At 50.5% G+C, this 27,481-nt stretch overlaps 1 protein-coding gene across 4 annotated transcripts in view; it reads right to left on the bottom strand.

Moving 5' to 3' along the window:
- The window catches only part of LOC146813442 (ovostatin-like), a 261,286-nt gene that overhangs the window by 132,054 nt on the left and 101,751 nt on the right, over positions 1-27,481 (bottom strand). For all 4 annotated transcript variants that reach the window (XM_085620204.1, XM_085620203.1, XM_085620202.1 and 1 more), the window contains exons 9-10: positions 22,818-22,932; positions 1,936-2,051 (exon numbers count right to left, since the gene is read on the bottom strand). In XM_085620204.1, the coding sequence (XP_085476330.1) occupies positions 1,936-2,051; positions 22,818-22,932 (231 nt within the window). The remainder of the gene's footprint in view (positions 1-1,935; positions 2,052-22,817; positions 22,933-27,481) is intronic.

The following is a 27,481-nucleotide window of genomic DNA, read 5'->3' on the forward strand; positions in this document are numbered from 1 at the left end:
CTCAGGCTCGTCCTAGCCACTGGTTACCAGCACGTTGTGTGGCAGGATGGAAGGATGACTGCGCCACAATGGACCATGCACAATGGACCATGAGTGGCCATAGTTAGGTATGTGTGGGTGGGTTATTTGTAGAGCGTGACCCGAGCTGAAGAGTAGCGGGACACTGTAAAGGTACCGCCAAGGAGCGACACTACAAGAATACACAATCTGCCACCTCACCTATTTTATGTCAGTAGAACTCAAATATTGACATCCAAAGTAGAATCTCGAGCCACAAAACATCAAGATAAAATATTTGGTGTTTTTTTGCTTTATACTTTAACACTCTGCTATATAAACTTGTTAACTTCACAAAACACAATATACGCAATGTGTAGAGCACAAATATATATAGCATTCTTTCAAGCGGGGAGTGGTCAGAGGTCCCTAAACGTAAGTAGGTTTGGGGTGTCCGAATGGATAACAGGAATGCAGTTCTACATGAGGCCTGGGCAAAATTTTAATTATAATAATTTTGGTAAATTTGCATTATCTGAAATTCCACCACTATGCCACTTTGCGTAATTAAGTGCCATTCGCTGTTAAAGTTTACCGTGGACGGTGCATGTACGGCAACGGAACCCAAGGGGGTTTTTGCGCAGATTGTTTAAACGCATCCGTACACCAAAAATTGACACAAGAATGCATTTCACGCTAAGATATAGCACAAAGTAAGCATTCTGCGTAATTTCCAATAATTTCGTGAAATTATACTGAAGCAAATTATGTGAATTTTGCATGCACTATTCTACTTCCTGGTGGCACAGATGGAGAAGGCCTGTAGCCTGGTTATATTTATGAAGAAACAAATGCTCAACACAGCCAGTGGCACCCACATGCTTGTTGCCAGACTGATGAGAGCATGACCTCCTACGATGAATGTAGGCAGCAGAGGGTTCATGTCTTATACGTTTCAGAGCAATGCAGATCGCTTTTTGGAGTCTTCAAAAAAGTCATATGGAAAAGTCACTTTACAGAAGTCACATGGCGTCCACTGAGCGGTTAAAGATGAATGGCTCTAGAGAGTGGCGGATGTGGGACATCTGCCAAGGAGCTGCAGATATCCTGTCCACCCTAATTTGTGTGCCTAGAGGACCTATACACTCTGAATAGAGCATATGGAACTTCCGCCGCTTTTGGGAGATGTCCCACATCTGTCAAAATCTGAAGAAGCCCAAATGGCCTTATTTCGAATTTCATTTTGGAACATTTGTAAAAAGGTGGCAGAGGTCCCTCCTGCTCAACCACCACTACCACAGCCAAGAATACTTGGGTCAAATATGATTGCGCTGAAGGGGTGTGGGCTTGTGACCAGAGGTCCCCAACTACCACACCGATAATCTGGGAGGCAAAGAACAAAAAAGGTAGTAGAGGCACTGTTGCCAAGCAGGCACAAATGAGACGAGAGGTTGTCTTTGGAGATGGTTTCATTTATTTCATATGGTTTGTTGGATTTTGCATTTCAGACATTACAGCCAACGGGTTTCGCCCATATCTGGGCTTCATCAGGGCATCCAAAGAGTAAAAACTCCTAGATATGAAGATTCAATTTCGAATACGTTATAACTGTTAAAGAACAGAGGGCTGTGTTAGAAGGTTGGAATCTGCATACCACTGTATAGGAGAGATCTGAGTATTGCAATGGAGAGTTGTATTTTGCGAGAGTAGTTCACAAATAAGCTAAAGATGTAGTGCCATCAGCCACATCTAGGACCAAACCCGCATCTGGTTCCAGTATCCCATCTACGTGAATTTCTATTGGAAAAAGTCCCCAACTACATTCACGCAGGGTTTACTTCAGGGGGAGCTCACCCTCCCTGTCCCAGGTTTCACAGTCTGGTCTGGAGAAGAGGATCCTCATTATAGAAGAAAGTGAGAGTTCTCAGAAAGACTTACCGCTCCATTGTATTTCAATCCCCGCTTGTAGTAGCGATCCATGGTGCTGTAGTCGAAACGGAGGCTCATCACCTCCTTGGAGAACCACACGTATGTCGACTTTGTCATCTGGACATCTACCGGAATAAAAAGAAGAATGGGTCAGTCCCCCAAGCAGACAGGTTGCCCTCTCATCAACAAGTGAAGCAGAGGAGGTAGATGACAACCGGTATCAAAAGAGATCCTGGCCACAGTGCGTTGCTGGTCCCAGTGGGCTCCACTTTGTATATAGACTTCATGGCAACAGCAGCAACCCACCTGATTACTTCAAAATTAGGGATTTATTCAAACAGTGGTTGGAAAGTGTGGGGGGGGGGGGGAAATCAAACAGTAAACAGAATGAGAGGTTCCAAACCTGCCCCCGAGATTAGGACACAAGCCTTCTTTCAACAAGAGAAGGGGGGGGGGGAAAGGGGTCAGTCTGTAAGGCGCTGTCGGACCTCATGGTTCAATGACCTCTTCAACCCTCCCCAGAGAAGACCCCATATCCGGCCACTTTCTAGGACATGCAGCTGAGGCGCCCGCTGACCCCATGTCACATGTCTGGACCATGTGCAGAGGATGCTTTCGCTATTGAAGACAATACACCAACTTGAACTGTATCTCTTCTCATGCGGCTAACAAGTGCTATTGGTCTGGTCCCCAAATGGAATTAGGCTATATATACACACACAATGCATTTTTTTCATTTTTTTTTTTTTACCTAAAGCCACACATTTCTATTTTCTTAATCTTAAACGGCACATCGCATTAGAGAGCCTACAAGTACATTGTAACAATTCCTTCAACGTACTGGGACACAACCATTATAATCACAGTGAAGAATAGATTTCCATAAAATCAAAAATACCCCCCCCCCATACTTGCTTGACTCACTCTTTACTCTTTCTCCCTCAGATCCTGTGTGTTGGTAACCCTGTGCTCACAGATCACCAGGTGTGCCACGAAGCCCCCCTCCACCCCTTCAATGTTTGTAATGTACCCAGCTCCCTCTCTACAAGGCTTTGTTCCTGTGAAATGATTCTCTAATGTTGGATTCAATAGCAACACTTGGGCCTGGTTTTTCTAAGCCCAGCTGGTGTGGATGAACATGGCTGTACAATCGGTCTGATTTTTAGCAGAAGTTGAGGTTGTTCCACTGTCATGTTATTGAACACTAGTGAACGCGCTTCTAAAGCTGCGTTTGCACTACGAGACGGAGCAGTGAATTCTAGATATTTACTGCAGTAATTAAATCTATTCTACAATTTATTTGTCCATATAGTGTAGTATTTCTCCAAGAGCAACGAATTTTAGAGATGGGAGGGGCCTCCAAAGGGGATGTTCAATTTATGGTTGTGTTGCTACTGCTTCCGGTCCCGCGCATTTGTCAGTCAGCCACATTCGGGTTGCAGGTGAAGCTTATTTAGTAAATTAACCCCAATTTATTTAAGATAACATCTGTAATTAAGGCCAAATTTGAAATCACATCAGTGCAGCAGGTACACAAGTATTCATTAGTGGGATTTTGTGAACAGAAGGGTTTGACAAATACTAGTTAAGCCCCAGACTCTGAGGCTGCCCGCGGCCAATGCTGGGGCAGCCCCATAAGAGGGCGGCCACCCTATTGTCACATGATAGCACAAACAGGGCTAGTGTTTGGACCTCCCGGATGTCCAAGCACTCCTCATTTCCGGCGCACCAGGAGGTGGGGGCCAGGTATATCGGTCTCCCCCACCCAGCTGGCAAGCCTTTCGCGCTGAGGGCATGCCGTCTCCCTCCCTACCACTTACCCGGTGTGTCGGCTAGAAGGGTGGATAGGGTAGGAAAGCTGTTAACTTGTTCTTTTGTGTTGCAGGCGAAGTTACAGAGCAATCCAGAGGCTAAATGGTACATAGGAGTGCCCTCTTCAGGACCAGAAGAAGGGTGCAAATGCCAAATACCCCCAGGAAGTCCTTACGGCAGGACCCTGGAGGAACGACATTAGACCTTCGGGCAGTTGTAAATCTGAGCAACTGGGGGCTTGCCTGGATACGCTCTGCCCCCTCAAGAGGCGCGAGTAAATGTGTGGACTGGTGGTCCACAGGATGTAAGGGGTAATCCCCCAAAATGGTTAGCACCAATTGGTTAGGCCACGGTGCAATTTGGCTCATCAGGTGGGCAGGTAGCAGAGGGGCTGCTTGCCTTTGGATTACCCGCAAGTTGACCCACCATGTTGGCATATTTCTCATGCAAAATAAACCTGCAGCAATGTTTTCTCCAACAACCAATGTGTCTTGTGTGTTCTTTATTCTGGTATTGCTGGGTTTTCAGGTTGGGTGTGTTGCCGATATTGGCACTATGCCTAGGGGCGAGAGGTCCCGCAGCGCAGCTGGCCTGATGTCAGCAGAAGATGGAGTTGCATCGATGACATCTGAAGGACAAAAGTCAAAGTCATCCTGGGCAGGGCACATATGGGTGACTTGGCTCAAGGACGCTTGCATGCAGACTGGCATTGAGCGCTGCCCAAGACGTGTGATCTTTGGCGCATGTGACAGTAGTTTGACTAGACTTCACTGGTATTTCACTTGTAGACATGCCAACCGTCCCGATTCAGGCGGGAGACTACCGGTTTCAAGGCTAGTCTCCCGCCTCCCGATTCCTGCAAGCAAAAACCCGATTCCTCGGGGTTTCCGGTGACAGGGCTTGGTATTGAGTAACGTGCTAATTCTTCCAGCAATAGTCAGAGTGGAGATGCAGGGGCTCTAGAAGGTGTGAAAAACCAACAAAGCCCCATTAACAAGCGAATGGTCTTTTAAAGACCTGTGAAGTACTCGGGGGCGGCTGTGTGTGTGCCCGGGAAGCTGTTTCAGCCCGGGCTGCCACACACGAGGTGGGGGTGGTGTATGCACTGCCAGGCCAGTGCACAACACTTGCATCCGCCTCTCTGCCTGCCATTGCGTTCCATGCTTCTGAAAGGTAAGAACAAAATGTGCATTTGCGTTTCAAATGACCGACCCTGCAGCAGCACACTTCCAAAGCCCATACATGACAGTAGACAGTAACCCGATTCAAGGCCCCATTCTCCCAATTTTTTTTTTTTTTAATCTCCCACTTTGCTCTTCTGAAATGTTGGCATGTATGCATTTGTAGCGCCTTACTGCGCTGCTACTTTGTGCTAGAATCTTCCATTTTAAACTAATCCCAACGTTGGTCCCCAAGAGAAGCAAGGGCCGCAGACTAGTCTTCCCCCGGGGTGATTCGCGCATGGCCGGAAGCACATAGGTGGGAGGGGGTCACAAGGGAGGGTAGAGGGCCAGGTCAAGGGTGGGGCATAAAGGTGTCAGGAGGGGAGGTTCTGGGCGCTTTCCTGACACCTCACGCCACCGGGTCAGGGAAAGATTCATTCATTGCAGTGTAGCTGGCCTGGGAGTATCGTGCAGTCAGCGTAGCAGAAAGGCAGTTAAGGCAGGAGCAGTTTCAGTGCTTCCTGTGAGGCAGTGGAGGATGGCCGGCCCGGACACTGCGAGGCCTGGGGCTGGCAGGCCGGGCGGTCCTCCTCTGTCCCGGCGTGCTTGAAGAGGCATGGGTTAGTGCGGTCCGGTGTGCGCGGACGGCATCAGTGGCAGCGGCGGTGGCGGCGCGTGTTGAGCCACTCACCGCCAGGACACTCTCCTGGGCCCGGGGGCGGGGCCAGGGCAAGATGGCGCATCTGAAGCGCGGAGGCAGGAGGCGAAGCCTGCCCGCACGGCTGTCCGACGAAGGAAGTGAGCGAGGGGAGGAGATCCGCGGGGGCGGAGCAGCCAAGAAGTGATCTGGCACCGCTGAGCTCGGGCGCCGGACTGAAGTGGAATGAACCCGGGGCCCAGGGGGAAGAGTGTCCCGCTGGACCTCTTGTGTACAAAAGGGGGTGGTGATGGACGGAGCATCAGAACAAATCAAACACTCACACCCAGTCAACAGATCTGGGTTTGATCCATTACCGTTCTTTAGCCCACTCTGCCACCCCAGTTCAGACATGGCCATATGCAAATCAGTCTGACCCTGTGCCTCATGGGAACAGTCCAGCCCGAACTGCCAAGCCATGCCTTCCCTGGACCGGAAACAAGCTTCCTAGGACCGATTTCTGGCATTTCAGCCGTCTTCAGCCAGGCTTGCTTGAATCCAGTAGCAAAGTGAGCAAGGGACTCACGTCTGAGCATACCCTGCCAACTTCGCCATTGTGTAGGCATCCCCCTGGAAAGGAACCACATGAGGAGTCTGGGAGCCAGGGCCCGGACATTAAGGCCAAGAGGGCGGGCCCATGTACAATTGCAGGTGGCAAGCCCAACGGGGGAAGGGAGCCACAGCAGGTTTCTCTGGGGGTGCCAGGACAGGGTACGCCCCCATCTTTACCCAGATGGAAGGAGCTCTCACTGGAGAAGATCAGGGAGCAGAGGCAACTGAACCAGGAGACCGAGGCCAAGTGGGCAGCTATGTGTGAGGCCAGGGAGAGGGCTGCCATGGGGGACCCAGAGTGTGAGGAGGAGACATGGGGTGCAGTTGAGAACGCACAGTTTCCTGGAGCCCAAACAGGAGACGACAGGAGGTAAGTGGGTGTGTGTCTCTGCGCGGCAGACAGGTGATGTTGGAGACCCCCCAGGTTGGAGCAGCCGGGTGGGGGGGGGGGGGGGGGGGAAGACATATCCCCGGTGGCTGAGGCAGGGGAGGGGAAGGGAGTGTGGCAAAGGTGGGGCGCACAACGGCTCCGGGACGCTTGTCAGAAGCAGCAGGGGGGTCAGCAGCGGCCTACCCTTCTACAAGGGAGTGCGCAATGACCGCGGCGGTGAAGTGCGCTGGAAAGAGCGGGGGAGGTGAGAGGTCAGAAGAGTGGTACAGGGGAAAGTGAGAGCCGGTGGTGTCCGAGGCCAAGTTGGTGAGTGGGTGTTGGACTATGAGGAGGAGAGCGAGGGGTGGGAGGAAGGTGAAGTGCGAAATGAGGACGAAGGAGTGAAAAGGGACCCTGGGGTCCCGGAGAGGGCAAACAAGGAAGTTGGTGTTTTTCAGGAGACCAGTATGGGCAAGGATAAGGCAAAGGCAGTGACACAGAAATCCCAGCTGCCAGGTCAGTGACAAGGAGACCCAAGGAGGACCCTGAGATACGGGGAGTGATGCACAGCCTAGGGGGAAGGGGCTGCGGGAAGAAAGCGAAAATCCTGCCGGTCGGTGGACGTTGGCGAGGGGAAGGTAAGACATGGGCCTAGCAGCCACAGCTGTAGCACCTGTGAAGGCCAAAGTAAATGGGGGGGGGGGGGGGGGGGGGGAGTTCACATTTGGTAGGCCTCGGCGTTCCTGATCTATGCTAGTATTCACTGTGAAAAGTACCTAGATAGACCGATCGCACTGCTGAAATATATGGACATCTTCAGAAAAGCCCAGATGCATTTTGGGGGTTTCGCATGGCTCAACTAGGACGAAGACTTTAGGGCTAGAGTTAGCATCAGCCCAGACAAGCCCTGGGTGGAGGTGGATCAGGAGCCATGGATGCAGTCGATGTTGTCCACACAATCGTCAACATCCACCCATACAGCCAGCGGCTTGCCGGTGACCTATCGGTCCTTTCAGACGCGTTCTCCCGGGGGATGGGGGGGGGGGGGGGGGCTGTTACTGGGGCAAGTGGAACGAGTGGACCACCTTAGTCGGCGGGAACTACAATGGGGCCTGCTGGAACTTCAACTGTTACTGTTCCAGGCATCCATGTAAATTCAAGCAGGAGTGCTCCAAATGCGGGGGCAGACATCCACTCACTCAATGCTTTACCTTGGCCACTCCAAGTGAACAGCGGAGGTCCACGAAAAGGGAGGGAACAGTCTGGTCAGAAGGGCCCCTACTCCAATTAAGATTGAGGTCATGGGCTCATGGCTCTCGATTTACCCAGATAGGGTTGCAGTGAGGGGGTTTATCAAAGGTTTCCGGTTGGGGTACCAATGGGCAAGGCATTGGGGAGACAACTTGAAATCAGCCAAATAATTGCAGACTGCGGTGGCAGCAAAACTGGGGAAAGAAGTTGAGGCAAGGAGGATGGCTGGCCCATTCACAGACTGGCCATTTGAGGACCTGATCGTGTCACCCTTGGGGTGGTCCCAAAGAAAGACCCAGGGGAAGTTTGTGAGGATTCATCACCCATCATGTCCAGAAGGAGAATCAGTCAATGACTTCATTGAGAGGGAAGACTCGAGAGTACTGTCTGCCTGAGTGGACGATGCGGTCCGCTTGGTGAGGGCTTGTGGAAGGGGAGCAGAAATGGCGAAGTGCGAGGTCAAGTCTGCTTTTCAGCTGCTGCCTATACACCCGCTGGACTTCCCGCTATTGGGAATGCAGTGTGAGGGGGGCCATCTATGTGGACAGAGTCTTGCCCATGAGGTGTGCGATCTCCTGCGCACTTTGAGATGGTCAGCACATTCTTGCTGTGGGTGTTTATCAAGAGTAGTGGTCACAGAAGTATCACATTACCTGGACGATTTCTTGTTCATGGGGGAAAAGGTGGATCCTGAGCTTGTGAAAGTGCGTTATAGCACTTTGAGGGGTTGACACAAACATTTGGGGTGCCCTTAGCGCCAGAGAAGACAGCTGGGCCCAGGTGTGGTTTGACATTTCTGGGCATAGAACTGGACTTTGTGCAATGGATGGCTCCATTGCCCAAAGAGAAAGTGGATGACATGCAGGCTTTCCTGTTGCAGGTGATGGGGAAAAGAAGATCGAATTAATGATTGGACAGAAGATACTGGGCTTCTTGAATTTTGCTTGCAGGGTGGTGAGAGCAGGGAGGACTTTCTGTAGGCGGCTTGGCATGGCCATGTCAGGCACGGTGTTGCCACACAACAGAGTCAGGATCTCAATCGGGGTCAGGGCAGATTTGGGTGTATGGCGGACTATATTGGAGTTTGTAGAAGAGAACAGTCTGGCAGGTATAGATATTTTCGGATGACGCAAGGCGCTTCAGGTTTTGGCTTGTTCTGGGATGGGCGTTGGTGTGCAGAGAAGTGGCCAGCACATTGGTTGAGCCAGGGGTGGAGTATTGCATTCCTGGAGTTTATCCCCACTACTGGTGGCCCTGGTGGTGTGGGGAGGTGAACTGCAGAATCGGACGGTGATTTTCCACGTGGACAATACAACGGTGGTGGAACTGGTGAACAGGCAGAAGGCAAGGGATCCAAGTTTGTTGAAACTGTTACGCAGGTTTATGTTGAGATGTCTGAAGTTGAATGTGGTTTTTAGTGCAAAACACAGGACTGGGGCTAGTAATGATGTAGCGGATCTGTGTCTCGTTTCCAGTGGCTGCAATTTCGGAGACTGGTGCCTGGAGCGGAGCAGTGCAGGACACAGTTGCCGGACGACATCTGGGCCTAGGGGGAGTAAGTAGTAGGCCTGGCTGAGAGATCGATGGGGGAATCCACTCGATGGAGTTAGACTGGCGTGGTCAAAGTTTGGAGAGTTTTTGGGTCCTGGGGTTGTGGCAAGGAATATCACAAGCAGCGGAGCAGCGAGTGTTGAGTTTTGTTTTATGTTGTATTGATAAAGGTTTATCACAAACTACCATAGCTGGGAAACTAGCGGTTAAAGCATTTTACAGTAAACTAACTTGGTTTTGACCCTGCCAAGGACGAAATGCTGAGCAGAATGCTGAAAGGTTGGGAGGCGGGGGGGCCTTGAGGGAAGACATTACATTCGATTTGTTAAGGGAGTTGTTGGAAGTTTCACCAGCTTGTTGCTACGACAGTTGAGGTGTCCATATTGAGATTATGAATGATCTGGATGTTTTTCGGGGCATTTAGGGTCTCAGAATTGCTGGGATCGCCACAGTGAGCTGGACTGTCATAGGGTGAAGTGAAGTCCAATCAGGGTAATTTGGGAATATGGTTGAGGCAATCGAAAACGAATCAGGAAGGGAGGGGAAGATGTGTGTGGTTGAGTTAGAGTGGGAGCAGCGAGGCATGCTCTGTGCGGGAATGGCCGGGGTAGGAGTTAAACAGGAGGCGGTCAGGAGGGGAGGTTGTCTGCCATACCTCTGGGGAGAGAGTGGCGGCCTTTCAGTTACTGGCAGTGCTACGAAGAAGATTCCGAAGGGTAGGAAGGGAGCCAGCGCACTACGGGACCCACTCTTTTCACATAGGTGTAGCAACATCAGCGGCGCATCTGGGCTGGTCATGGGGGAAATTTCTGCAAATAGGATGTTGGCGCTCACAATGTTGTGAGAAATATGTAAGGAAGTGAAAGAGGGATTGAGGTTAGAACAAAAGGGAAAAGGGGATGGGGGAGAAATCGGTTGAGGAAGAGGTTGGTTACTGGAGGCCAACCATAATCTCTTTATACTGCAGGATGTGTGAGAGGACCGAAAACCAAGACGGTTAAATGGATTGTGGGACATTCGTTCGTGCACTGGGCAGCCAAGTATGCAGACCAGCATTTATACGGATGGAATCTGGGCTTGAGGAGCAGCCACTGTGAAGTTTGTTGGTGGGGTAAATGGGGAATGAGCTGGGGCGCTCTGCTGCCTTGGTGAACTAAGATGATACCTCAGAGGGGATGATCAGATATGCTGGCACTGCACCTGGGGGGGGGGGGAAATGACTTGGTGAGAGTGTCAGGACTAGCATTGCTGTAGGACATGGAAAGGGATTTGGAGGTTTTGAAGAAGAATCTGTCATGAACGTGCATAATATGGACTGAACTGGTTCCTCGGAGAGTGTGGAGGGGGGCTGTCAGTCATGCGGCCATTGATAAGGCAAGGAGGAAACTGAATAGAGCGATTAGAGTTTTGCCAGGCAAAGATATAAAAGTGATTGCCCACGGGGGTTTAAGGCTGGAGGAGACTGTTTTATTCAGAGATGATGGGGTGCACCTTTGGAGGATGGGAAATGCATATTATATGATGGAGGTACGAGATGATCAGCAAGCTATGGAATGAGTCCGTATGGTATCGCAGGGACGTTGGAGGGTTAAAATGTGCACGAAGCAAGGATGAGGCAGGTAACCGCTCTATGGGAGTTCCCTAGTTGGCAAAACCTTGGAGGGGTGGTGAGTCACATACGGGCGGAACCACCCCTCAGGGTGGGGGGAGGGAGGGACAGGTGAATGATGACAGAGCGCAGGATGCAAGGAACAGCAGAAGAAAGTCAAGAGGATGTTTTAGAGGGCAGTCAAGGTGAGAATGGATGTATGGAGGAGTGAACAGCAAGAATGGGGAAGAGTGAAACAGGGGAGACGGTTTGAGAATGCTTCCCATCCAATGTTCTAATTTTTTTCCCTGTATGCGGCAGAACATGGTCTCTATGCACTGCATTCAATGTCATATGCATCAAAGACATGTGACAAATCCCTAACCAAGCGAGTGCACGACCAGAATTAGTGGTATTTGCCAGAGGTGAGATCACTCACCCTGTATCCCTGCATAGCTTTCCCTGGCGTTGTAAATAAGGCCCCCTTTCACGCATTTACTCTTCATGAAAGGGGTGTTCCATGGGTGTTGCTGTGGGTGTTACCACACAACATCCATGGATGTTGGCACATTCCAAGATTTACAAGGTTTGATAAACCTGGGAATGCGTCATATCTACGCGCAAGGGCGGCGCAAGGAGAAATACCTTTATATCTCCTCATCTTTCCATTTTCTATGAGCACATAGAAAGAGGAAAACTCCTGTTGTGATGTGTGTGTAAGAAGGAGTTCCTTCCTGCACAAAAACAAGCACCCCTACAACGCAGACACCCTTGCACCATGGCGCAAGGGTGCCTGCGTTGGCGCATGGCAGCCCATTGTGCGGCAGCGCAGGGGAAAAGGACATGAATGCGCCGTGCCTTGTAGATACGGCGCTTTCCTGCCCTTTTCTTTTGAAGCGTGCATCAGGAAGGCTTGCTGCCCTGCAGTGCATCAAAATATTGTAAATGAGGTCAATCGTTTTTAAACACAAACCACTAGTGAACTAATCGTCAAGACAGTTCGGATGTAAACCCTGTAGGTGGCCCAGATTGTTAAAGAGCAACATTATCGTCTATTAAAATCACACACAATAGGTTTTTGTACAACTGGTATTCTGAACTCATTTGAAAGGGATTTCATACGCAACAATGAAGAAAAATTTAGCTTTGGTCAAATAAAATACTGGTCTAAGATTGCACAAGGTAAGCAGGGAAGCTATGATTCAGCAGGTTTAACTTTGTATGAATCAGCCACCAAAAATGCATTCATTTGTCTTTACTCTTTTAAGCCAATGCTTTGATTTTAATACAATGTGCATTTTTCTGCTGGTTTTATTTAGGGCAAGGCATTGGAACATTTTACATGAGCATCAGTTGCATTGTTTTTATATTCTGGGAAGATTAAGTGATCTGCCCAGAATCACAGGATGTTGAGCGCTGCGGAGATGCGATAGATTCGAACTGGCTTCATCAGCTCCAAAGTTAGCAGCAGCTCCGACCATAGGGCCGCAGAAGCCACATGGAAGCTTATTAAAAAGGAATCCTGTTTGAAAGGTCTAAATGCATCCACATGGGCATGCACTTCAGGACAGCAGACGGCATTGGTAACAGCCCTCTGCCCATTAAGTCATACTTTCCCTTTCCAGAGGCCCCCCCCCCCCCCCATCAAAAAAGCTATGGAAGAGTAGGTGTTTTGCTCCTATGACAACCCGCGCCAAGAGAAAGCTTCCTTCAGCGTTAATGATTTAACAAGCTCGGGAAGTTTCTTCGTGCGCGCTCCGGCAGAGGCCCTGCGCGCCAGCATGCACCTTACAGGGAACATAGATGGGAAGTAGGAGTTACTGTTGAATAAAGTTATATGGTTGCATGTTAGGTTTCATAATGACATGGAGTTATGATAACCAGGTCCTAATAAAATGGCCTTTTACGCTTTACACAACAGCTTGGAGTGTGTAAGGGTGCCCGGGGGGGGGTTGCGCAGCGGCCCGCCCCTTGGAGGGCGGCCGCCTTAGTGCCACAGGAAGGCACAGGGGTGGGAGGTCGAGTCCCTGGGCTAGTCCGGGGGAGACCCCAACAGATAGCTGTTTCCGGCGAGGGCGGGCAGGAGACAGGGGTACTTATACTGTCTCCGCCCCCTCCTCGTCCTCTTGTCCGCTCGTTCGCGTGTTCTCTTGGGGAGGCAGAGTCACACTTCAATCGATCGATCACTCGCCTGGTACGATCGTCTGCGGCCCAGAACGTCCGCCTGTCGCGGGGAGTCTGCTTGTGGTGGGCGATATTAGAATTTGTGCGTGTAAGCCGGCAGTTAGACGTGTCCTAGTCGGCGGCTTCCCGCAGCCAGCCCCCCCTCAGCCTTGGTTATTTGTCCTGGAAGGGGCTCGCATTGGGTGTGAGGCCGGGATGTGGTGCGGCGGCTAGATTGCAGACCTTGGGTTCGAGCCTCGTGGTCGCGTCCACAGCCGGGGATCTGGGCAAATAACTTAATCTCCGCGTGCCTGAATGTGAATGTATATAAGGTGCTCGTGTACAGCGCTGCAGTACCTTTGGGTTGAGTTCGCGCTATATAATTATGCAACACCGGGGTTGTAGCGTCACTGGGAAAGCCCGGATCAGGTTTCAGTACCCGGCAACTGTTAGGCTGCTTCTGGCTCCGAATGTCCCATTTCTTTCACGGTGTCTGAGGCCGAGGCAGTTAGTTCAGGGGCGTAGGAGGCCTCGAGCTGCCAGGCGTTCGCTACAAGCATGGTGGAATGGGTTGACTGTACTCAGGCTGACCCATGGTTGAGAGTCGCGCCATTTCCCGGGTAGGAAATATCTGTTGGTGTTTTGTAATGTTGTGACGGTGAGCCTGGGCCCTTCAGACTCCTTCCAAGATGCTCGTTTAGGGCTTGATGCTCTTCGCTGTTTCCTCTCCTTAAAAACCTTGTAGAGGGGGGCAGGCAAATGGCTTGTTTGCCGCACCTAACGGGCGGTGTCCTTTGGTGGGGTCCGACTCCGGTTGCTGCTGGGCGGGGTTTGGGGGAGGGGCAGGGTGCAAGTCCTTCCGGGCCATCCTCGCCCGCCGCGGAAAGTGGGTAAGCGGCGTTTCTTTCACGTTACCTCCCCCACTTGCATGGCTATGTAAATACGGTGCTCTACGGCGTCCCAACACCTTGGTCGATCCCGCACTATGTAAACTTCTGCGTCCCTGATCCGGGGTCGCGTCCAGCATCAGTTGCGCTGCGCCCTATTTTCCCGGGACTCTTCTCGCGCCACTAGCATTTCGGACTTTGGTGCCAAAATCGCGAGTGCGAGCTTCGGGGTCGCGTCCACTAGTAACTGCGGGCCCAACCCATCACGATCCTTCCGCCCATGTATGCGCTTGTCGGCGGGGGCCATCTTCTCTGGGGCACATGTGCCGCCCCCCACCCCCCCCTGTTCCAGGCGGAAGGCGCTTGGCGCCCTGAGGTGAGTCGGGTTTTGGTGGCAGCGGAGGCTGAGACTCTTCCATGCTCTGCGACGGTAGAGTAGGGCGTTTGGGAGTGCCTATCCCCGGATTTGATCCAGTTGGCCCTGCGGTTCCGAGCTACCTGCCTCCAGGTGACGTTCGCAGCTGGTGTCGGACGCACAGGTCGCCGCCTGCGCGTCGTCATCCGGCCGGGTTTGACGGGGGGGGGACGGGGGGGGGGTCCAACTAAGTCCAGCAGGACTTGCCCCAGCTGCTGAGCTCATTCAGAGGAGTGCTCGTCTTGATCCCTTCTCTTTCAGGCACACAGGTTAGTCCCTGTCCGTAAGCAGTAACTCCACAGAGTGGGTGCGGTTGTGAGGAGCGCTATGTTTGACTTCCTTCACCCCCAGGCACGCAGGCTTGCTCCTGGCCTCGCCGAAGGCAGGTGGTAATTAACGGGCTAAAGTAATTTTGCAGGAGCGTGTATGGAACCCATCTCTGCTGGGCACTTTGTTTAAACTCCTGCCTTCAGCCGCGCGCTGGTTCATTAAATGTGTAAGTTAAAAGCTTTTTACATCTTGGACATGCCTGAGTTGCTACTTAATTATCTTGTGCAACCATTGACCAAGCCAACAGCCCTGTACTATAAGCATGATTAGAGCCGGTCTCCCAGTGTCTGGCTGTGATAACATGGTGGCAGGTCGAACGACGGCATGGGGGGGATGCGGTCAGCGCATGGGCCGTGAGATGCCTCAGGGGATGGCAGTAGGGTGCGGGCCATCTCACCAAGGTTGCGATCATGAACAGAAAGGGTTTCTCTTTGGTCACGGGCACAGGAAGCCCTGGACAGGAGAGACCAAGAGTGAGGGCTGCCCTGCCGGGCGCACGCTCTCCTGTACTCCGTGTGTGTATAGACCGAGGCTACAATCCTGCATCAGTTGTAATTAGGACGTCAGCCCGCATGAAAGAGATTGTTTATTTGTTGTTACATTGCAGGATATGGTTTAACTTTTTTGAAGACTTTTTAGATAGCACCATCTTATTATGGAGAGGAGCACAGTCGAGTAGACTGCCTCAAGTCTTCAGTTTTGACCAGGCACCAGTTATGAACTTTGCTTCATGGGTGTGAAATGCTTTTCATCCGGCAAGGAAATATATGGAAAGGGCTTTTAGGGGACAACATAATCTGATTGGCACAAATTAGAATTAACTTTGAGGAGGAAGGTAGGGGTCATGTTTATCATTGCCTTGTTTTGTGTGAAATATGATACATAGCTCAATGAAACATAGGGGCTGCATCACACTAATTTTGTACTGAAGTAGTAGCAACTCAGCACAAACGGCGAACTGCAGCTATATGCAGGGGCTTTGAGTTGGAAGGCATTCGTTTAAATAGCTCATTGTGGGAGAGGAAAAATTTGTACAAACTTCCATAAAAACCTTACTACTGGGACAGTGAAGAAAGAAGTAGGGAAGGAACTTTGTCAATACGCAGCAAGAGCTGCATAAAGCTAAAAGTTGAACTTAATTAAATACAAAACATGGCCTCGTACTGTCTCGTTTGGGGCCTTTAGTGAATCAATTGACCTCCTGGCAAACTTGATGCACAGCTTTTTGTACTTGCACGTGGAAGATGGCCGGATGCTCTTGGGATTTAGACGTCTACTATTATGTCTTAACCACTTTTCATTAATGAAGGAACTGTTTAAGTCTCCGGTGCCTCTATTCTAAATTATTGTGCTGATGGTTACGACTATCTGATGTAATGCACACTGTATATATCCTGTACTAATGTATCAGTTACCTTCATTTTCACTTCACCGTCACATGTAGCACCTTATTATTGGTTGGAATTGTCACGCAATGGCGGTGACTTAACGTATTTGGTATCTCAATATGTTTTAAATAGACCTGGGGAAGCAATGATTTGCCTGACTCTGCCTGGGCTCACCAGTTTTGACTTCGGCTCTCACTGTTGGTACTGCACATCCTTCATCGGGATGGACACGGGGCCCGTAGGTACCATGGGCATTTTGATTCAAATAATATTTACACTGAAAGGGCATGGGAGTGTAAAACTTTAGGAAGTTTGGCTAGTAGTGTGGTTGACCCGGCCGTACCATGCCTGAACGGAGGCACTTTCAAGAGGACATGCCTGTTAGCCTCATTGATGAATGCATAGTGAAGTGAACTCTAAGTTGACAGCAAGAGTTATAGGAAAGGAAAGGTTTTAACGTCTCACCTGTAAGGGGCCTACAGTCTGAGGTACATGGATGTTTAGGTAATGCGTTTATCTACAGATCAGTATCTGTTACAACAGCGTAACGGTGTCAGCGACATAGCCTACAGTCCTGGCTGGCCACAGCTCCGGGGTAATAGGATGAGTAACCACAGGTATTAAGAGAGGGAGCTCCTAGCGACAACCCGACATCTCGCACAGCACAACAGCAATTTACGGGCTATATCCATTGGTATGCACGGGCAGGAGGTTGTTTGACCTCACAGTCACAAGGTCAGAGCTCAGCAGGCACACGCAGTTATTTTCTTACTGTGGTCGATAAATGAGTTCCAGTAATTTGGGTTTTGACACACACCTGTAAGCTGCTTTTGTCTGAAATTTAACAGCAAAAGGTTGGCGGGTTGGGTCCTTTTTGTGTGTGATAACAAGGGTCCACCTGACGTAAATTCCGAAATCAGGGAAATTAACTAAATGTAAATATCACAGTTGGGGAAGTAGACAATAGTCATGGACCACCATACTACATGTGATAGACTTGCATGCTTCCGCAACCAGTAGCATTAAAAAAAAAAAAAAAACCCCTTTGCGCTCACATACAGATTTATAAATACAATGTATTTCCCTATGCGCATTAGAGTAACGCTATGAATGGTGATCATGCAGGCTTCCACGGAACGGGACAACTGTCAGGCGTCTGTAGCTGCGCAGGGCTCCCTCGGTTATGTCGAGGTCTTTTATATTAACCGAGCACTCATGGGACACTTCACCACTATGGTCGGGAGCAGGGGGAGGTGTCACTTTGCATCCAGCATCTAGGTCAAGCAAAGAGTTACGCCCAGTGTTGAGTGAGTGTTAAGGTTACCTGGTCGTTCATTGGGGCTCCTTAGGGTAAGACAACCTAGCGGCAAGGAACAGCTAGAGTGGTTTACGTGTGCTCAGTGATCAAAAAAAAAAAAAAAAAAAAAGAGCTTCGCGGGCCTTGGCTCACACGGAAGTGGGCTAAGATCAGTCACACCACTGGTGTCGTGGCCTGCTCTGATGCCTGGCACTGGGGTCCCAGGTTCTGCTGAAGGGCTAGGCCTTCAGATGCTGAAAGGATGTCCGTTGTTATTTACTCGATTGTTAAACGATTGGTTATTTCCTGGGTCATCCGCGGGTGTAGAGCTTTAGGCGCTGGTTGTCTTTCCATCGGGTCGGTTTGATGCGGGATGGTGGTTTTTGGGGCAGGTCACAGGCTGCTTCCTCTCGCTGTGTTTGTTCTTCTAGGTGTGGTCGGGTCAAGTGACGGAGGAGAGCAATCATCGCGTGGTATATCTGGGCATGATAGAACGCCAGGCAAGATTGTAGCGTAGGCAGATAGTGGCACTTATCAGGGAAGGAATGTTGGTCGCAATGGCATGCCGCCATGCAAGGGGACCATGTACCTAGGTCACGTACATCAGGCAGTGACAGGTGAACAGGGACCATGTGTACTAGAATATCAGGAGTGGTTCCCACCACGGTCGGGCAGATGGGAAGCTGTCATCTTGATGCTCAATGGATACCCTTACTCCATCACACCTATTGTAAGCTGAGGATGCCTGTTGACGCTGTTAGACCTGCTATTAGTTAGTACACTCACTGTTGTGCCTTGGCTTGTCTCGCATCAGGGCCAGTTGGGGTTACTGGCGAATTTTTTGCTCTACGGCTGAAGCGGGCGCTTCTAGAACAGGGCAAGATTGGTTAGGCCAGGCAGCATGACAAAGGTCTTTTCGGCACTGGGAATGGTGCAGGCTGCGAAGTAGAGCCATTGCAGAACTTAGATTTGTCTACATTCGGCTAGGGAATGTTTAGCAGCAGGAAGGTATTGAACCATGGTGAGCAATTGGTTTTGGGTTTGTGCGCAACAGGAGCAAGGGAATTGCTTTCTGTTCCATCAGGGTACGGGGACCGTCTATACCACCAGATACTGTAAAGCTGCCATTTTCGATCTGGGCTGGGGTGTCAATGTCATCCAACTTTGCAGCCAGACTCTGAGCAGGCAAAGGCATACTTGCGATGGTGCAACGGGCACTCAGCAGTAGAGTTAGATGTGTCATCATATCCCGATATAACGTCAGTGATGAAACATAGGTTGTGGCTACACACGACCAGGCACTCTAGGGCAGCGGGGGTGTGCCAGTGCCAAGAGGGTGCGGGTTGCCTGGGTAGGGCTGCTGGCTTGAAGGGAGCACTACTCGGATTGCCACAAGGGCACGTTTTGTTTCATAGAAGGCTGAATTGATACTTTTATGGCATGGTGCCAGTTGCTCTAGTTATGCGCATGTTGCTTGGCAGTGTCAGAAACATTCAGAACGCAATGCTGGTGGTTAGCTTGTTGTCATGCTGTTCAGAGGTATTTTAGCTCAGGCATGGCCATGCATGGGTTATAGGCCGGTGGCCTGCCCTGGGATTCGTGTTAACAGGCAGGTGAAGCAGCAGAACTTGGAGGGGCTTGGGTTTGACCTCTGGATACTAGGGCGGAGCCTGGTTGCTCACTTAGTAGCCCGCCCTTGAGTTCGACGAAACAGGTACCTTTGATGCGAGTATCAGTACCGGGTAACTTCTCCCGCCCTAAAGCACTGGCTGGCAGCTATGCAGGTTGTGGAAGTGGCTTATGGTCCGTACGATTGAGGGAAACAACGGGGCAACACTTTAAGCTACAAATCTGCAGGAGAACAATTGGCGTTGTTCTCCTCTGTGGTCACTCTGTCCTGTCCCTCCCTGGTATACTAGCAGAATTTTGGGAGGGCAAGGCTTTACATTTGGTGGTGACTGATGGAATACGATGGGCGTACTCCAACGGAGTGAAGGAGGAAGTAAGGCAGACTTGTCAACTCTTACCTCCTCCCGCATGGGCACTGCCAGGCAGGAGTGACTTGGCAAAGAGATTGTTATTTAGCCATGCAAAGGCAACCTTGGACCATCGCCCATTTTAGGTTTAAGGTCATTCCAGTTAAATCCACGGGGGAGTTAGAAAGGATGGGGGAACCTGTCCTGATTGTGCCCGCTGGCCACCGGCCCGGTTGGGCGTAGACTTGTTTTGGCTGGACCTGGGAGAAGCCCGGTATCAGTATGCTGTAGGTATGAAGGCCTATCGGGAGCCATGCGCAGAGCAAAGAGGTCTTGGCTTCATCAGGCATGGTCATGTACACGCCAAGTCCACAGGGTGCCTGGAGGGAGATGGGGTGCACCTCTCTAGTTTAGGCATGGACCTTTTCCTACTGGACCTAGGGGAAGCTTGGGCTGCAGCAGGTTGTAAGTAAACAGGTCTACCTTGGTGGGGGGCCCTGGTAGTGACGGTGGCCACTCCCAAGGCTGTGGAGGAGTTACAGGGCGATCTAGTGTCTGCACATACCAAGGGGTACAGCATGCAGCAGCACCACGGGGTGCTAAGCCAGGATACCCAGGGATGTTTAGCGGGTCCCCTGGAAGAACGACGGCGCCCCGTTAACCGAAAGGCGGTTGTGGGTCTGAGCAACCGGGGGCTGCCATGTATGCTCCTCCCACCCATCACGGGGGGGCGTGTGAAGCATGTGGACTGGTGGTCCACGGATGGGAGGGGTGGACCCTCCCAATATTTGGTATACACCAGTTGGCGTTGCCATGGTGACTCTCTAGGCTTATCAGACGGGCAGGCGGCATAGGGCTGGCCTGCCCTGGGATCGCCCGTAAGATAACCCACCTTGTTTGCATATTGGTTATGCTAATAAACCTGCAGCAATATTTCTCCACTTATATTACAGTGTCGTGTGTTTTATTTATGTACTTATGTGCTTTGTGATAACTGTTGCCGATATTGGCACTATAGTTATTGCGCGACCTTCACTGCTCTACATTGTCGGCCGAGTGCTGCATCAGTGATGAAAGGGAATCTTTGGACCAAAGTGGTCTTCTGGGTTGCGACAATATTTTGGCAAAACCCCAATGGAAAATCGAATTAGTTAAATATTGAAATGCGCTCAAATGTACTACTCATGACAGACCTGCTAAACATATGTGAGGTCTTAAGATCTGATGTCACTCCCTGCGAGGTCACGAGCTGTGATGCCAATTCCTGTGATCTCACTGTGTGTGAGCTCACTGGAAGTGACGTCACACCCATTCTGCCTAACTTGGCGAGTACACCCCACTTTTTTTTTTTTTTTTAAAGGACTTGAGCCCTGATCAGGAGTCCCTACCTTCAGAGAGATCTTCCGGTTGTGAGCGAGGGGGTCACCCGCAGACTGGAGCGGTTCCTGTGACTCACTTGTGTGAAGCTGCCAGGCTGTGGTTGGCTTCTCTAGCCTGAAGCATTCACGGAAATTCCCACATTGTCCAAGATGTCAGGGTGCCACGAGTGGGTGTTGGTACCAAGCAAGTGAGGGTGGAGGTGGGGCGGGGGTCGATTATGGTGTCTATGTGGACAACAGTGTATGGTGGTACTGTGGGGAGGCAGAGGGCTGAAAACGTCATTGGCCCCGCTGCAGAAGAGTTAAACAAAGGGATCGTTTAATAGAAACAGCCTTTCACCACAGGGCATTAAACATCTGTCTTCCTGAGGGGTTCAGAGTAATTCCCAAGCTCTGTGCCATAGCAAGGGCAAGGAAGATGGCGGCATCTGTGCTGCCTCCACTTCCACACCGCTCCATGATCTGGCACAACCTTGTAAACCGGATATTAAATACCAGCCAATGAAACCGCCTGGCTGCAGTGACCCTACAGGGACAGTAGGTAGGACAGGTTAGCAATGAGACAAACTAGGGTCAGGAAAGGCCAGCACTGCAGGCCGGACACCCTTTCATGGACCGCGTCTCAATGACGCACGCAGGAACCCATACATGCCTTAGAGATGTGTACACGTTATTGCAGGCGTCTAAGGTAATGGGTCCCTGTTCAAACCCTGGCCCCATTCAAGAGAAGAGAGACGCTCACCTTCAACCTAAGCTTTCTTAGGGGTCTGCAGTTTTAATGGTCAATTAAACCCTTTAAGGAGGAAGAGTGGCTCATTCAGCCCACAGACTGAAGTCAAACACAGAAAACTCTTCTATACCTCAACAAGGATCAGTTAATGAAATGAGGATAGTCGACATATGTTGAGGTCCTCGAAGAATCATTCTTGGTCGAAAGGAGTACTCCAGCTCCAAGGAAACTGAATTCTTAACTGTTCGCCGACGGCATCACTCTTTGGAACAATGGTGGTTATTTCAATCCTTGCAGCATGGTTCAGATTTGGGTAGCAACACAAAGTTTCCTCATTAGTAGAGAAAGGTGGCACACCAGTGGAACCCCTCTACCCACAATAATAATCCCTTATTAGTAAGAGCTTTGTACCAGACTTGCAGCATCCAAGCGATGTCATTACTAGGTGTTACTATCATCTAGTGCAAGGGTCTTCAGTTTACTATCTCAGGAGGGTGGAAAGCAGAGTTGGCTTTTAAGGATTCGAACTTGAGACATACAGCCCACTGGACGTCAGCAGTGAGCGTTTAACTGCTGCCATCTTGCATATCCTCTAGGATAGGGCTAAAACTGCAGCCCATTGGTCTCTGGCTCTAGTATTTCCTCCAGGTATCTGGTGATTGCCCTAACACTAGCCAAGGCTCAGTGAGGCCCCGGGCTGCTTCAATCTCCCTACCACTAGTCACAGCTCAGTGAGGCCCCAGGCTGCTTCAATGGCCCTAGCACTGGCCAAGGTTATGCGGCCAGGCTGCTTCAATCTCCCTACCACTAGCCACAGCTCAGTGAGGCCCCCGGGCTGATTCAATGGCCCTAGCCAGAGCTCAGTGAGGCCCCGGGCTGCTTCAATGGCCCTAGCCCAGGCTGTGCGGCCCTGGGCTGCTTCAATGGCCCTAGCACTAGCTACGGCTCAGTGAGTCCCCAGGCGCCTTTAGTGGCCCTAGCTAAGGCTCAAAGGTGCCCTGGGCTGCTTCCATGGCCCTAGCACTAGCCACAGCTCAGTGAGGCCCTGGAATGCTTCAATGGCCCTAGCAGTAGCTAAGGCTCAATGGTGCCTGAGGCAGCTTCCATGGCCCTAGCACTAGCCAAGGCTGTGCGGCCCTGGGCTGCTTCAAAGGCCCTGGCACTAGCTCAGTCTCACTGAGGCCCTGGGCTGCTTCAATGGCCCTAGCACTAGCTAAGGCTAAGTGGGACCCTGGGCTGCTTCAATGGCCCTCACCGAGTTTCAATGAAGCCTTGGACTGCCTAAAGGGCCCTTGAACCCTAGACTTTGAGGGGATTGTCAGCATTACTGTGCAGCACTCACCTGTTCCATTTTCGGTCACCGTGGTTTCAATGGACAGACTGTTCTGCAGGCCCGGGCGGTAAAACTGGTACTTCTGCAGGTTGATGGTTGTATTCATGGCTCCATCTGGTCCCAGCTAGAAAAGAGACAAGAGTTACATCTGGGTGATGCTCCCTGTGAACATCCATGGCCCATGTCCATTCTTTGGCACACTCTCACTCCTCAGCGACTCAAGGGGCTCAGTCAGTTCAGGCTAATAACAAACATTAGTTAGAAGCAAAGTAATGGTCTCAAAGTTAGAGATCTTTACAATTCTTGTCACTTGATGCAAAAACAATTAGGTGATGGAATACTTGAATTAATCTCAGTCACTGCCAATCACTGGGGCCACATTCCAATCCATCGTTTTTGGTCCACCATGCCACCTCAGTTTGGACCCAGCCATATGCAAATCTGCCTTGACCCTGCTCCACTGGGAGCAGTCCAGACCAAACTGCCAGCTCCTCCCTGAACCGGAACATAAGCAACCCAGGGCTGGTTTCTCCCTAGTTATGGGCTCCTCCGCCAGGTATAGCTGGGTTACAGCACAGTGAGCATAGGACCGACAAACTCTGGCATACTCGCCTAATGTAGAGAATCACACTAAAGTATACAAAACGTGAGGGAGGGAATGCTTGAATTAATCCTAGCCAATGGTCATCGCTCGGGGAGACAGGTATGCCCAGACGTGGTTCCCATGCACACGGTGTCACTGGAACCAAGCTAGATCTGGCTAATGAGCCCAGAACTAAGGCGCGACTGGTCCAGGGTGGCTTGTGTTTCATTTCAGGGAGGACCTGGGCTTTTAGTTCAGGCTGACTGTCCATTTGGAGCAGGGTCAAGACGGACTTGCATATGGCTGGGTCCAAACTGAGGTGGCATGGTGAGCAAAAGAATGATGGATTGGATGAGATGCCAAGCAATTGCCAGTGGTCGAGGTTAATTCAAGCATTCGTCCATTGCTGTATTATATACTTATTTAACGGTACTCAGTAAATCTGTGGTAATAACGCAGAGTTACAATTTCATTACCAAATTTTGATCAGTGGTATTATACTTTGAGTTTTTGAAACACATGGCTCTCATTCACTTTAGGTTGTCCACACTTATGTGCAGAGTAGTTACACGTCCAGTCTGATTGTGGTAACCAACATATAATTTATTACAGCATTCTTGTCTTTGAGAAGGCAGAACAGTATCAGTGGGAGGGGAGCATGGGAGCAGTCTGAGGGCCTGCCCAGATCTTGGCTCCTTCCCAGAGGGAGGGGGGAGGCTCGTGGGTGCCCAGGCACTTCGGTTGACCAGGGAGGTTGGCAGGACCAGCCTGCCTCACTTCTTGTGACAGACCCCACTTTGGAAGAAGAGGTCGGACGACCAGATTCATAAACAGACAGGGCGATGGAGACTGGAGGCAAGGGCAGGCTGTACAGGATCCCAGTAAGTAGGGGTAAACCAACAAGGGCATGCGCCCCGTTTCAGTGATAAAGAGGTTGACAAAGAGCAGCTAACTGGCAGGAGCCAAAGAGGGCGGTGGAGGAGTCTGGCACTCATGTATTTTTATCTTATAATGGACCAGAAAAAATAGAAACAGCAAAGTTCTCATTCGACTGAGGTTTAGCCCATCCTTGCTTCCAGGGTACCAGGATGAGATCCAATGATGAAGCATGAGTAGGGAAGGATCTTTAAAAGATTATGGTCCATCATTACTCCATATGCCCAAAGCAACAATCGGAGTATCTTTGTGGTAAACGCCTTACTAACGTCGATAAGTGGACGGCAGTCTTTACAATCTATGCTAGTCGCCAGCGAGTAATGATATGGATGTGCTAGAGATGGCAGGCATAGTTCAGCCCTGGCATTGCTACAGTCCGATCTATAACAGCAAAATCCAAGCCATGACAGGACCCGAGTAACAATCGGTGGTTGTAATTCATGACAGCGACTGGACCCATGCCCACCATGCGTACAGGAAGAGTGTAACTGTAGCCGATAACCATTTCTGCCAGGCGCCAACCCCAGAGGGTTGGAGAGTGTGAGCAGACTGGAAGTAGGAGTCCACTGATGTCCGCTACAGGTACCCCTCCCATTTCTGATACAATTGTCCTAAATGCAGGGGTGTGCACTCCGCTATCCACTCTTAATAAAGGACAGGGCATGGGAAGGCAGCAGAGGTTGGGGGTTCGTGGGAACAGACAATTCAGGAAAAAAGGAAAGCGGACATTAATTCAGCATTCGGTTTGCTGCCAATACACCTGGAGGATTTCCATCTGCTAGGCATTCAATTTAAAGGGCAATGCTGCATCGACAAAGCAGAGGTTGGGGTGTTCCCAATCTTTGAAAGGTTTAGCACCTTCCGCCAGTGGGTGGTGAGACAGTGTCGAGGTCAGAGCAGCGGCTACACTACCTTGAATACTTCTTGATAGCAGCCATGATGGAGGAATGCAAGAGACTAGGAGGACGCTGGTGGAGAAGCAGGCACCTTTCTCTCTCAGGGGTGCCAACGGTATGCCAGATGCCTCTTGTATGTGCTGGGTTTTCTAGGTATCGATCTGCACTCTGCGGCAGTGGTGCCACACTTGCCAACACACCAACGATATTAAGGCACACACCATTGAGGTGGTGGGTGAAGAAAATGCAAGTTAATTGAGGCTCGTGCAACAGTTTTTGGCCAACTGAGCTTTGCCTGAAAAGTTGAGGCGCCGGGCAGGTGGTTGGAGGCAGATGGTGTTTTCAACGAGGGGGACGAATAAACACATCACAGAATAAGGACTGCGAAACAGTGAGGATGGGCATGCCGCTCTGGCTGAGATTACTGGACCTTTACAATGGAGCGACTTAGTGGTGCAGGATGGCCAGGTGAAGAACACTGTGGAGATTTTCGGATGCTTCTAGTGCGTGTGAGTTTGTTCTGCATTGTTTGGTTGTTGGTGTGTGGAGCAGTGGCCTGAAGTGTGGTTGGTGAGGTCCCATAGCATTGAATTCCTGAAAATCTTTCCAGTTGTCCTGGTGGTGCATTTGTGGAACCAGGAGTTTCAGAAAAGGAAGCTAATGCTAGTGGTGCCGAAACAGTGGTTTATGTGACGAACATGTTGACAGCGAGGAACGAGTAGGTGTATTGTTTGAGAGCTGGTGTGGATGTGTTTGCACAGGAAAATATTGTCCTGGTTGAGGCACATTCATGCACTGGACAATGAGGCAGCGGACAGGTTCTCGTTCACAGCGGGCAAGATTCCATGGTGTGGCCCCAGAGGCAGACTTGCAGATTACGGTGGCACTGCGAGAGTTGTGGAAGAGAAGATTATAATGGTGTGGTGACTGGCTGAGAAGTCATTGGCATCACCCACTAGGAGGCCATAGAGGCAGGCGCGAGGGAGCTCCCGCTCTCTGGAGTGAGGAAGAATGAGAGGCTTGGTGGAGAGGAGATAACTTCCTAGTGTGCCAGAAAGGATAAGCACTTGTCACCATTTCAGAAAGAATTGTAGGGAATAACCATCTGCAGGAAGGATTTCTGCGGGGTATGAACCAGGCGGAGGTGTGTAGGGAGGAGGAGTTGGCGTGAGATGTAGCCAATTACGGTGGAAGTATTGAAAGAAGTCATAGGACAGGAAAGACTCACATGCATGTCAGACGGGGAATTTAGTTTGTTTAGACAAATATGAGAATTTGGGTTTGGAAGTGCAAAATGGATAAATATACATGTCCTAAAAGCATCTCAAATATAGCCTTAGCGTCTGCTGTAGCGGGCTCTACTAGCTATTAAAGGCCCGCTCCAGCGTTAAAGGCCCAATCAGAAGTCAGGCTATTCGAACCGTCCGTCCTCTTGGGGCAGCATCGTCTGATCAGTCAATACAAACGCCTCTTGAAGCTGGAGGGGCTTGAAATGCCCTCGGGCTCCGCGAGGCCTTTGTCAAACATTGGAATGTTGGAGCTCCGGGCTACTACCAGACACTCTAGGCCGGAGCACACCATGGTCTTTGAATGAGCGCCCAACATTCACTTTCAAATAAGGAGCCTATTTTTTAGATCTCCAAGACTAGGTGAACAGGTTACAATGCATAGCCCTCAATTGTGCATGAATGAAATACGTAGCTTATTAATATTGGTGCGAGCTCCTTGCTGCTGGAGAGCTGCGTTCAGGACAGGCATATTTCGGCCTGTTGTGTCGTCTTCTTTACATTTGTAGATAGGAGACGGATCGGCTTTGGTACATCATTTACGGTTTAGACGTTCAACAAGTCTTATGTAAATATAGAGTCAAAGTTTCTCAGCATAAATGGGATCCATTTTTGTGATGTCTTTGAATAGCCTGCTTATTTCTATCATTTTTTTGTTCAACAGCCCTGAGGAAGTTTGTGTGTATAGGAACGAAACGCGTTGACGGTTTCATCTAGAAGAATCAATAGTTGAAACAAAAAAAAAGGATCATTTTTGGATCCTTGATCATGACCTTTGACCCTTTCATCGGAATACTTACGAAGTATTCTTCCCCTCCAAGAGTCTGCCTCATAGCTGACATTTACCACCGGTTCACAGCAGGTGATAATGTAAGGGTGAATCCCATGGGGCTGGAGTACCATGTGGCCCTGAGCCAGGTAACACCGTGTGGCAGCCAGGGCAGAGGGCGGACTGTGGCCTCCATGCGGCAG

The sequence above is a fragment of the Triturus cristatus genome, chromosome 7 (assembly GCF_964204655.1).
Source record: "Triturus cristatus chromosome 7, aTriCri1.1, whole genome shotgun sequence".
Taxonomy (NCBI): Eukaryota; Metazoa; Chordata; class Amphibia; order Caudata; family Salamandridae; genus Triturus; species Triturus cristatus.